This window comes from Anser cygnoides, chromosome 3, assembly GCF_040182565.1.
Source record: "Anser cygnoides isolate HZ-2024a breed goose chromosome 3, Taihu_goose_T2T_genome, whole genome shotgun sequence".
In the NCBI taxonomy this organism is placed as follows: domain Eukaryota; kingdom Metazoa; phylum Chordata; class Aves; order Anseriformes; family Anatidae; genus Anser; species Anser cygnoides.
In genome coordinates, this window is record NC_089875.1 from 83,397,528 (window position 1) to 83,410,649 (window position 13,122).

A 13,122-nucleotide genomic window follows, 5' to 3' on the forward strand; every position below is an offset into this window, starting at 1 on the left:
AGAAGTTACAAGGTTGTAAAACAAAAATGTTATTGAACTAGCAGGAAACATTTAAATGAATTTGAGTTGATATAAAGTTCTCTTTTTGGATTAATTATTGAGCACATAGCTTCGTTTTCATCATGTCATAGTGAAATATTTTTATCTTCTATTGTTTCATGTCATGTGTGTGAATTTGGAATTTTAGTTTTTTATTGGCAGCAAAAAGTCCTTAGTAGATACAAATATCTTAATAACCAATAATTGGGTGGTGGAGAGCAGGACGGAGGAAGACGCATAGTATTTAGAGAAGTGAATATTTCGAAGTTGTGCTTGAGAAAGATTTACCCATTGGTTGACTGTTACCATTTTCAATCGTGACTAATTTACATGAAACTAAATAATTTGTATTAGTTTAGTAAACTAATAAACTGTGTCTAATTCATATCACAAGTCTGAGCACAGATTTAAGTATCAGCATTTAAGGTATATGTATTTATTGTATGGTGATCATTAATAGACTTTCTCCTTGCTGACGTATTTTCAAGGTGGATTACCAGTATATATTGAATCGGAACTAGTTTCATGTGATAGCGGTACTATCTGTGATATTTCCATTTGAAGGAACCCTACTGCTGAGTCACAATGCAACATTCAAACAAATTGCACTTGTCACCGCTGCTTAGAACACAGCTAATGTGAAAAGATCCAAGCTGAACATAGAAAATGGATGGTAATGCTTGTTCTTAGCTTGTTTACCGGTTCTCCTTGTAGGTGAGATTTCCAAAAGTGGTTAGTTCACTTAGGATTGCAGTTCTTACTGAGGTTTTTAAAAACACATTATTCCCTCAAGGAAGGTAATGATTTTGAAAGCTGTGGAGAAACTAATGGGTAAATGTTGCAGATCAAAACGTGGAACCTTAGGACAGCTCCTTGGCTTTTCGCTGAATGCTTCATGAGGCATTTAGAGCAATAATACTTCTATAATGCTGACATACTGTAAAATATTTTTGATACTAAAAATGTGGCCATTATTTGATTACATCATGCTTACAGGTATAAATGCTAGCTATAAATGTGCTGGCTTCTTTTTGTATTCATGAGATAAACCTAAATGTCTTTTTGTTTGTTTTAGGAAATGATCATTGACAAGGTTAACGGACAGGTTGTTCCTCGGTACTTGATATATGACATTATTAAGTTTAATGTAAGTACTTTTGGTTTTATTGGTTTTATCATTAGTTATTGATTCTCATTTCTGTTTTAATCTTATCCGTATTATTAAGAGCTTGAGAATAAACCTAAGCACCAAAAGTGTCTGGGTATTTTGCAGGTCAATAAAATGCAGTGCATCACAATTAAGATCGAAAGCAGCCTTCTAATAGGCATTGATTCATTTCCATGTGGTGGTGGTTTGAAACAGTCTGCTAAGGACTGTGTGAAAATTTCCCATTTCTGGAACGTGTCTGAAGTATAGAGACAGTGAAAACTGAGAGTGGATGGAGAAGCTAGCGTGTCAGCGGCATACATGTTACCTGAGCATCACAGTGCTCCTTGCTAGGCTACTCCATCACCCGTTTCTCAAATTTCACTTTGAAACCAGGCATCTGGTTCTTTGATAATTGTGCTCTACAGCAGACTCCCCTGTTTATGCTGGCTGTAGGGCAAATAGGTGAGAAAGAAAAATGTTGTGGAAAAGGAGAAGCCTATTTTGACAGCTAGAAATCAAGTCTCTGTGGTCACAGGAGAGAACTATTGAAAAATGGGGAGAATGAGAAACTTTTTTTTTACAGCAGCTTTCAAAGACGGTAAGTGTTTGAAAGTCACCAAATGGCTATTGCATGTTACCTTTGTAGATTTTTTTTTTTGTTTAATTCATTGTATTTTCCCCCCAAAGTCATGATATACGTGAAATTCGAAGTTGGTCTTATGAAAGGGTCTCCTATTTGAAGCTTATTTGAAGAACTAAACTTGACAGTGTGTTTCACTTGTTATCACTTATGAAATAAAATTTCTGGTGATTTCTCATGTGTAAGGGAAAGAAAATGTTTTTCAGGAAGGATCAGTTTAAACATATATATCTTTTTAAAACGTTTAAAATAATTTTGTGAAAACAGAATGTGTGTGCTGGTTTTTGCTGGGATAAAGTTATTTTCTTCCTAGTAGCTCGTAAGGTGCTGTGTTTTGGATTTGTTACCAAACCAGTGTTGACAATTCACCAGTGTTTCAGTAGTTGCTGAGCACAGCTTGCACAGTGTCCCGCTCTTCCTTGCTTCGCGTGCTGCCCTGCCAGTGAGGAGGCTGAGAGTGCACCAGGAGCTGGGGGGGACGCAGCCAGGACAGCTGGCCCAGACTGACCAAAGGGATGTCCCATACCTTTGGATAAGGGTACGGTACACAAAGGATGACTTTGTGCTTGGCGATAATAGATAGGGGAAAGGAGAAGGATGAGAGGGCATTCAGAGTTGTGGCACTTGTCTTCCCAGGGAACCGTTACGTGTGATGGAGCCTGCTTTCCTGGAAATGGCTGGGCACCTGCCTGCCGATGGGAAGAAGCAAATTCCTTATGCAGCTGTGCTTGCAGGCACAGTTTTTCCCATTCTTATTAAACCATCTTTATCTCAACACAGAATTTTCTCACTTTTCACCCTTCTGATTCTTTCCCCTGTCCCACTGGTGGGGAGTGAGCGAGTGGCTGTGTGGGGCTCAGCTGCCTGCTGGATTTAAACCACAGCAGGGTGTTAAATGTAGTCACAGAGCCTGTGACTAAATAGCCCATGGAAAAACAGGCTAGTATCTGTTAGAGCTTCTGGAAACACGAAATTGTTTGTGTTCCTAACAGGACAAACGGTGTGACTGAAACACAGTGCATTTCCCACTTCTTAAACTACCGTTGACTCATCTAGACTTGCATAAAATGCTGTTCAGCTTGACTGGGCTGCCCAGCGTAAGTCTTAAATACTTTGGTGAAATGTTTTTTGGGGTGTGAGGGAAGGGAACCCTCATTTGTAGCAAATGTCCAAGCTTAACATAAAGAATCCTACCTCACAAAGAGCAGAAATGATGAGGGTTTTCAGAGGATTGTTAAGGTTTGAGGAAAGTCTGCTTTTGAGCAGAGCTATAAATGCTTTAAACTTAGTGTGTTTTTTTTGTTGTTGTTTTGTTTTTTAACATTGGGACTGAGAGTGAGGAATTGGTTAGTATGTAATACAATTTTAATGTCAAGGACAAATTAAAACAATGTTATCAGGATAAGTACAAGCAGGGCTTCAGCTGCAAGAATTCATTAGCAATTGTCCTACCACAAAGATTAAAAAGCATAGCGGATTTTAGGTTAATTTTAGATACTTAATTACAAAACTGGGCACCCGAGGATGTTTGGCTTGGCAAAGAAGTGGTCAACAGAACTTTATCACAAAGAGAGGTAAATGTATTGAAAACTTGTAATTGGCAGGAAAGAATAAGTTCCTTTTTTTAGAGCGAGTAAGTCAGATCGTATAATTTTCCTAGCAGAGCTTCAAATCAAGTAATTACACAGAACGCCAGTTCTGTTTCAAAACAAAACGTCCCCCTGCAAGTAACCAACCCCCTCTCCAAAAGCACCCCCTCAACAGCAGAGGGCTACGCGAAGTGCTCAGGGAATTCTGCACTGCTGCTTTGGATCTTGCAAGTAGTTGCGTCTTCTGAAGGTGAGTCGTGGAGTTACCCTACTCACTGGCCATCATCTAAATGACAAGATTTCCGGCATATTCCCATCTCATCCTCTGCTTGCTCTGCTGCTAGAGATGCTGCACTGCAGTGGGGGAACTGTGAATACAAGCTGCTGATGAACACTTTTGTCTGCTCAGGAAAGGCTTATGTTTAAGTGAGGTCTAGTGAACTAGAGGTACTTTCAGTTGACTTTATTCTTAACTATTCAACCTATTTTGCATGCACACCATCCTATACTAGCTAAATGCACAAAGTTTTATGTTTTTTGTCAGAAGATTTCTTCTAAAATACTAAATTCACAGATTCTACGCTAAGTCCCGAAGACTTACGTGCACTATTAATACTGCTGAAGATTTGCGTTAGGATGACCAGCACCAACACAGAAATACAGAACAGTGCTGAAGTAAGGTGATAGATAGTTCTGCAGATTGCATGATACATTTATAGTAAGAATTACGTCAGCTTGCGCCCCTCAGGATGGCTGTAAATAGTACAGTGAAGGCTGTTAACATATACAGAGAAAAATCATAGAATTAACATTTTAGATCACAGCAAGATAATGTCATAATTTAAAGTGTCCAATTGTCATTTGCTGTAATATTGTTTTGAACAATTCTCAGTGTTTTTACCCAACACTATTGTCAAGCTTCAAAATTGGGCTGTACTCTATTCTTGTATTTATTTTAGTTCTTTGTTACCTTATTTTTGGGGGCTAAATTTTCTTAAAATGGGTGTTCGGAAGTGTGGCAGTTAGACAACACAATCTGTCTGAGACAGGGAATTTTGAACCATTACCTATTTGAGACAAATATCAATTTGAGCTCTAAGAGCAGCAGTGGTCAGCTGCTCCAGTGGTCATGGATCAGTTGGGAATAAAAATAAGGGTTTTAATTTTGTGTAAAGTACTGTGATTTGGGAAAAAATCATGGAATCACTGAGTGTAGTGTCTCAGTACATTATAGGATCTTTCTTCAGACTTGGGCAGTGTTTCATCTGAGCTTGACACAGAGACGGCAAAGAAACCACTGCAAGTAAGGATGATGTGATCATCGGGAGAGAATGGTAACAGAAACTTAATGGTGAGCACAGGCTATCGGAACAACTTAAAAAGAATAACCAGGGAGCAGATTTAGAGATGAGAGAGAGTGGAAGAAGACCAGTCTTAAAAATTTTAATCACATTGTTATCGGTGAGGCTTATTGTTACTTAGCTTTTCAATTTTGCTGTGGTGTAGCAGGAATCAACTACAGCAGCCTTCTAGAAAGGTGAAAGAAACCAAGAAAATAAACTGTGATTGAAATATGTACTGAGCATTTGACTCTAGGTATCTAGACAGGAAAGGTCTTAGGAAGAAGGGAAAAATAAAAACAGGGTTTCATTGATTGGGAGAGACATATACTGGAGTTCTCAGGGAAAACATGGAAATAATCTGCCTTGGCTGTCTTCTTCTAGGATAAATCTTTTATTGAATTCTGATGCTTATCACCTGTAACTGCTGAAGAAGTCAGTTTTCATGGTTTTTGATGGAACAATTTGATTTCGTTTCTTTTTAATCCTTGTTTCTGTGACATGTAGTTTCCAGAAGCTTGTGGTAAGCCATCCTGTTGTGCTACAAGACGTGCCTATGTCAGGAAAAACAAATGATTCTTCGGGAGATTAAAAAAAGATTGTTGTCATTTTGTTCAGTCTGAATCATAATGTTAATTATTATTAATAGCAACTCAAAATATGACATTGCTGTATTACTGCTTTCATCCCACATGCTAAAAGCAAATGCATAGAAAGGAAGCTATATGCAAATGAAATAAGTCAACCTTTCAGCCTCAACTCTTTGAGGGAACCCAGAGCAATCCCTACTGTTTTTTTTCACTGCTTTGCTTGGATCTTTCTTAAAACAAAACACAAACAAAACAACAACAAAAACCACCTCAGTGTATATAAAATTCTCTCTCAAAACCACGTTCTTAAAGGCTACACACATCTGTAGTGATACATGAAACTGTGCCAGGGGCAGGGTGCTCGTACTGAAACCTCATCCTCTCTTTCAGTAGTTAAAATGGACCCTGGCAGAGTTTTGGCCCTGGGTGGCTACAGTGCTCTTGAGCTCAGGAGTAGTCTAAGATTTAATGTTGCTCAGGGACCATTCTTAGCAGCCTTTCTGAGATGTCATCCTCTTTTGGAGAGTAAGATAGGATGAACATTGTTGGACTTCAGTGGCTTCAAGGCCAGAGATTAGGCTTTGCAGTGTTAGTTGACCAGCGCAGATGTAAGAGTGTCTTCTAGTTCACTAACTTTGGCATCTTCTCTCTGAAGTTCAGGAAGTGACATTTTTTGAAATTCAGGTATTCTGCTTTTAATCTGGGGACTTAGGGTAGAGGACAAGAAGGCTCCTGACATTGGAAAGAAGAGAGGAAATTTTATTTCCTGTTATTTCATAAAATCATAGAATCACAGAATGGTTTGGGTGGGAAGGGACCTTAAAGCCCACCCAGTCCCACCCCCCTGCCATGGGCAGGGACACCTCCCACCAGACCAGGTTGCCCAAAGCCCCATCCAGCCTGGCCTTGAGCACCTCCAGGGATGGGGCATCCACAGCTTCTCTGGGCAACCTGTGAGAGGGCCTCACCACCCTCTGAGTGAAGAATTTCTTCCTAATGTCTAATCTAAATCTATCCACTTTTAGTTTAAAGTCCTTGCTCTTTGCCCTATCACTCCACTCCCTGACAAAGAGCCCCCCTACCTTTCCTGCAGTCCCCCTTAGGTGCTGGAAGGCCGCTGTGAGGTGTCCCCGGAGCCTTGTCTTCTCCAGGCTGAACAACCCCAAATCCCTCAGCCTGTCTTCACAAGGCAGGTGCTTGCTCCAGCCCTCTGGTCATCCTTGTGGCCCTCCTCTGGACTTGTTCAAATAGGTCCACGGCCTTCTTGTGCCGGGGGCCCCAGAGCTGAACGCAGTAATCCAGATGCACAGTACTTCAGGTACTGTGCTTTCCAGCTTTCTGTATTTTGGCTATATGTAGATAAGCTCATAATAATAACTGCAGTTGTATTGCATTACCTCTTTCACCTGAATAGTTAGTAAAATGTTCAAATTTGGTGGGTAATTCTAGTTTAATAGAGGAAGCTGACAACAGAAAAATTAACAGTCCCAGAAGTAAACACAAGTAAATCCAAATCCCTGTTATCAGAAACAGTCTACAAAAGAAAATGTCTTCCTTCTCTAGTCATCTCTGAGACAGCTTTCTGAAAAACCTTGCTTTGACAAGCTTTTTCTTCGATCGTACTCAGTAGCTACGTTTAGATGTGTAAACACTAAAGCTAAGCAACTGTTTGTTTTTTACTTAGTTAAGTAATAAAAAGTACATTGGCATAATGTAGGATCTAATTAATGGATTCTTAGCAAAGATGCTGAAAAAGAATTGTGCTTTTATTTTTCTTTCTAACCCTGGCCTTTAAATTTTTAAACTCTAGCCAAGTTTTCCTGAGAGCAGATTGCAATGGTAAGAATAGATTGAATGCTTGAAAAAGAATAATTATTTTGATGTTTAAAAAGGAGATAGTTTTGATTAAAGTTTTGAAAATTCTGTGCATTAAATTAAGCCAAGATTAAGATTCCTGTGGCTGTCCTGTGTAACAATGCTGTAGCTGTTAGATTAAATTTGTCACTGTACACACACATTCTGGCCATAAATCCTGCCCACAGCCAGTGGTGGGCTCATTGAATTCATGCATGAAAAATTTTTGTTTTAAATCCCTGTAAAATATTACCATGTCCGACTTTTCCGTTATAAACCTAATTTTAAAGCGATGCAGAGCTCGCAGTACATGCTGTCTCTGCTTTATTAGTCTAGTAACCTTATCTTAAAAATACGCTATGAAAATTCTGAGGGCATAATTCAGAGATGCGAGCATTTACGTGCATAATCTTTTCCATTTACAAGTGCACCTGACTGCCAATGAGTTTTCCACTGTTGCTTCTAATTCTGAGGTTATTTCTCAAATGGTATCACTTGAAAGCACAGGTTTAAATAACTTCTGTTGCTAATAGTACCCTGGAAAATGCAGATGCTGTGCATGTGTTTAGACTTGAATCCTTTCTGCTATTTTTTTTTGTGAGACATACCTCACAGGTGCCTGGATGTCTACAAGTTGTCTTTGCTTTATGTTCTAAAAACCTGTATGTACATCCTCCTATCACAGCAAAGGCAGGAGGAGGTTTTCAGGTAAATGAAATACAGAGCATCTACTTATTATACATCACATTACTTTCTGGTGAAACACTGAGAAAGATGTGCAAGATGGCCTGTGTCTGCAGTACTCTGGCATCTCCAGAGCCTCTCTGCTATTTTCAGATCTCTTGCTTGAATTCATGAGGTTACACAGCTGCTAATACCCCTGCTTTCTCCTCCTCCTCTGAATTTTGTAATGCGGTTTACTGGATGTTGAGTAGAGAGCAGGGAGTGCTTGGCCAGTGGAAGCAACATATTGTAGTCAATTTGAGTATTTTTAAAGGGTACGTGAATAGGGTGGTGGTATGGAATAGGGAGGGTAACAAATGGGTTAGGAGAGCTTGTAAGATGGAGAATCAATACGGTAAGGGAATGCTGGGGGAAGCTTTCAGGTCTGTGGAGATGGATGGACAGAAATGCATACTGAGTAGTTTTCTTTTTCAAAGTCTTCCCTGTTTTATCCCCGTTCCCTGTTGATCATCACTTTTATTTCTTATTAAAAGACTGACATGTATGTCTGAGCAGCAAAATGTGGAAATATCTTCACTTATTTTGTGAATTTCCAATAGTTTTGTTTTCTTCCCTGTTGCTCCTTGGGCTTGGGAAAAGTACGTATGCAACCAAAAGGTAACATTCGTAAGCATTTTTGCATCCCTCTTTAAAACTCCCTCCTGCAAAAATTAAATCACTGCTGAAGAGCGGTGACCAGGGTATCTTCGGTGTTTTCTTGTTCCTCATTATGTGCTTTTTATCTAATAAGCTGCTTGCTATCAGGAAGCATTCCTTTGCATTGTGATTAGTTTGAAGGATGACTGTTTTACTTTCTGGTTAGACTGTGTGAAAGATACATGTGATATTTTTCCTTTCCCCTGCATCTCTGAGTTAGATACTCCTTTTCCAAACCCTGGGGGCATTACAAACCGCAGTGAAGGTAGTTTGTTTTTCACAATTGTCAAAACTGAGAATGCTTATTGGACTGTTATGTAAAAGCAAAGGGACTGTATTAAATTTTGTCATGTCTTGTTTTTTCCCAAAGGTAAGTGTTTCCATGCCTTCGTATGAAGCAAGCCTCATGAGAACCCTTTGAATAGCAGATCACCACTAGTATAATTGTCAGGAGAAGAGACATGAAGTGTTGCTCCTGGGAGGGAGATACAGGGACAAGTAGTTTTCCAGAAGCAGCTGTAGAAGTTGCCATGATATTAAATCTGTTATATTTTTCAGGTGTTTGGGTTACGTAGGTTTTGCTCTTATTTACTCTGATGTGACAGTTCTTCAGCAAACTATAATACTTGCTAAGACAATTACAACATGAGACCGGGATGTTGAAGTTGCATTGTAAATGAAAATAATTTTCTCTGTATTTTTACTAACCTGCTTTTCTCTCTCTCATATTTTCAGCCTTTAAAAAAAATCCTCACTTTTTATTTGCAATATTTTTTTTATCTTCTTGTGTTGGGAACTGTAACAAGATTAAATAGAAAAATTGTCTCTCTCCTTGCAGTTTATAACAGCCATTACCATAGGAACTGCCAAGTAGACTTGGACCCAACTCCTGTCTTAGGCAAATATTCAGATCTCTCAAGAACCAGGCAGTGATCACAACTGAAGTTTAAAGTGCTGAAAAACTTTACAGTGGGGCAGGTCTTCCAGCGGCATTATTATTTCCCGTATTGAGGAAAGTGAACTTTAAGTCAAACGCAGGGCTTTTTATCCAATATATTTTAAAAAGGGAAGAAGTATAGGCAAAATAGAAGATGGTTGGAAGGATATTACATGGAACCCGTGGGAGTGTGTTCAAATTTTGTCTTGTTTCCCTAATTTAGTTTTAATTTCTCCTTTTCTACACTTTCTTTTCTACAGTTTTCTACACATTCTGGCCCTAATATTGCATATATTCAGCTTCCTCTCTGTCTTCTGCCTTGCTATCTGCTTCCTGCTTTTAGGTGAAAAGAATTTTAAAAAATAAACCAAAACAGAACTATATAATACAGGATAGGGTTTATGAAGGTGAAAGCAGTATCTTTCTAATATCCTCTGTTCCATTCTCAGTATGTTTGAATAACTTGAGTGGCTCTTATCATCTGGTGTAGGACTTGTCGTAGGAGAGAATGTGAAGGTCATGTTTTCATCCTGTTTAGAATATTTCTCTTATTTAAACCAAGTATGAAGAAAAACATCTTCTTTTGAAATAAGTATGATAACGTTTCATTAGTATTTCTTATTCATAAGCTAACCATGCACGTAACAAAATAGGTATCTTAGAAAAATGGTGTCCTTAAAGTTACAGATCTTTTACAAGTCTTAAGAGTGTGAAATATGTAATAGTCAGATATTTAATTTTTAATTCTATCATGGTTTAGGAAAAGCATACGACTCCCTTTTTAAGAGAACACTTGTGAACCAGTGCTGATTGTTGATTGATTACTATTTTTCAATTTTCTTAGGAGACTTTACGCTTACTCTACTGGGCAGTCCTATTTTAGAATACTACAGAGTGATTTCTATCCTAAAAATTCAGTGCTGCAATCTTCTCAAGTATGTAATATTCTGAACAATGTCTCCAAGTTGTGAGAATTTTCCCATGTTTTTTTTTTTTTAATCAACAGGGATGATAATTCTTCAACATAACAATTGTTGTAAAAGCCAACAGTAACTGTCCCTATGATGAGTCACTGAATGGCTGGTGGGAAGAGTATGAGGAGAGCAGGAGCAGAAAGAGAATAACTGGAATTAACTGGACCAACTAGTAGCTGTCACAATTAAGATGTCTCCAAACTGTGTGCACAGCAGCACAAGCAAAAATCAGAAAGAAAAAAGCAGAAGCAGTAAAGCCCTGTGTTCAGTATTCTATTTTGCTGATAGCCTAAATTCAGCGCTGAATAAACGATTTAAATTTACATTCTCTTGTGAGGACAGTGTGAATCTTTGTGTGTAAATGTCCTATGATGATTATAGAGAATCTGTCTTACAGCTATGGATTATTAGAATTCTGACTTTAATTCTGCAATTAAATATGGGAAGTTCATCTTCTTCTCAAAACACATGAGGGAGGCAGCCAGTCTAGACAAAACATCATTCCTGTAGATTTCAATCATTTACACCCCGGTAAAAATCCCCCGATTGAGTTTTGTTTTTGAAGGCTCAGAAGGATTTATAAGGATTATAAAGATCTTAAATGAAGCCACTGTCCGTGCAGTCAAACAGTGAGTCGGACGGAGCTGTCTGTGTTCCCAAAGTAGCAGCTACTAAGCTTTCCATGCCTCGCTAGAGCTGTGCTTTCCAAAGAGGTCGGTAAGGTGTATGCCCTCTGTAGCTGACGCTTTCCACAAGTCTGCCTCTTTCTTGCACGGCGATACTGGTGAGAATCATAATTCTCTCACTTGCAGTGATCATAAATATTCTGCCTTACACACATTACCTTTACACTGGTGAAGTGTACTTCTCATCCTCTTGCAGTTATAAGGTTTTATGGTTTTTGTCTTGAATATGTATTTTCTTTTGAGCAATTCAAGGAGGAGAAAATTGGGGAAGGGAGCAATGTTTGTAGTACCATCTACTTCTGTTTTGATCTTATCTGTTTAGTCACAGTTTCGACAGTCCTGCTGTTCCATTCAAGTTACATTTGCTAATAATAATAAAAAAAAAGCTTGGAGCTATATTTGTATCTTCTGTTAGGCCTTGATGTTTATGCATGGAATACAAATTTGCTTCCTTTGTTGATTCATACATATATGAATTTATTATCAGTGGTTTGATTTTTTTGAAAAAGGAAATACAAATAATTAAATACATGTCTTAAGTAATCTTTTAATAGGTCTGATTCCCAAACCAATTTTGTTCTGTGCTAAAATCAAAGCAATATTCCGTTGTATAAGCTGACAACGTATAAATAGTAATTATGTTCTCTCAACACATTGGATGAATTGAGACAACTGAAATAATGTCATGTGCTGTACCTCATGGGTGCAAATATAAATTTCAGAAACCATTTTGAAACCACCTAATTCCTTGCCATTAACCTATTATTTTTGAACATCTGAGGGACAAAAGTTAGAAAAAACGAATTTTAAATTGCATTTTCAGTTTAGAATAATTCTTATCTTTTGTGTATTAGAGATGAAAAATTTCGGAGTCATAATTCTCCAACGTTTTTTAGTTCTCTAATACTTGTTGTCCTGTTTTAAAAAGAAAACTTCATCAAAAATGGAAAAAAATGTTAGTTGATTGAACATAGTAATAATCGTATTTGGAGAATGAAACAGCACCTCCAGATTGTTTTTACGTAGAAGCTATCTGTATCGGAAAAATAGCAGCATCTATAAAACCCCAGTCAGAAGAACTATGTGCCAGACCATTAATATTAAATGCGAAATATTTGACTGCAGGGTCTTCAGAAAACGGGAGAACTAATAATGGGCTTTAGCTGGAAATGCAGATGTCAGCTGTGGGTGCCTTGAATTGTCAATAATAATGCTAAACACAGGGTAGAATATCAGCCTGTGCTTATTCTTTATTCTTCTCTCAAAATCATTAAAGCTAAGACAGTTGTGACATATGTTCTGCTATGGCTCAATAAGTGAGGACGTGCGCAGAACGTATATGCGTGTCTGTGCTGAATTATTCATGGTTAAGGTATTGCTCTGGGGAAGCAAACAGAACGGGCTTTGCTGGCAGGTAGGCTTTGAACCATATCTCATAAAGGAAGAGAATAAATATTCTCAGTTCGTCCTGGACCAAGCTGCTTATCAACAGTGCACACATTATTTTTCTTTTTACTCCGGTTGCGTCGGGCAGAAGCTGGATAAATATCAAATTCTAATAGGAAGTGTTTTTATGGGATTTAGCACCTACGTACCCCATTTGGTTATCTGTCCCACATCCAAAGGACTTCCCATGGAAAGCTCACCAGATTTCCCGAGCTGTCACCACAATGTCAGCCTTAGAGGCTGGAGGAGGGCAGACTTACAGCTGGTGGATGCCAGGAGCTGCTCAGACGTCCCCTTTCTCCTTCCCAGAGAGAGGGGCCCGAAGTGGGGCACGCAGCAGAAATCCTCTTATCCTGATAGACCCCTCTCAGTGGTTCCTGCCATCTTCCTGTGTCTACAGGCTTGGGGTGTAAGTCACTCACCAGCCCTCGTAGCCACAGAGCCGTGAGATCCTGACTTAACACGGAAGTCTCTGAGGACCCGGAGAAGCACAGGAG

The 13,122-nt window shown here is 38.7% G+C and overlaps 1 protein-coding gene across 3 annotated transcripts in view; it reads left to right on the plus strand.

The window, feature by feature from the left end:
* Positions 1-13,122, plus strand: part of RNGTT (RNA guanylyltransferase and 5'-phosphatase) — a 188,401-nt gene that overhangs the window by 58,872 nt on the left and 116,407 nt on the right. For all 3 annotated transcript variants that reach the window (XM_066994542.1, XM_048049476.2, XM_013180124.3), the window contains exon 10: positions 1,115-1,186. In XM_066994542.1, the coding sequence (XP_066850643.1) occupies positions 1,115-1,186 (72 nt within the window). The remainder of the gene's footprint in view (positions 1-1,114; positions 1,187-13,122) is intronic.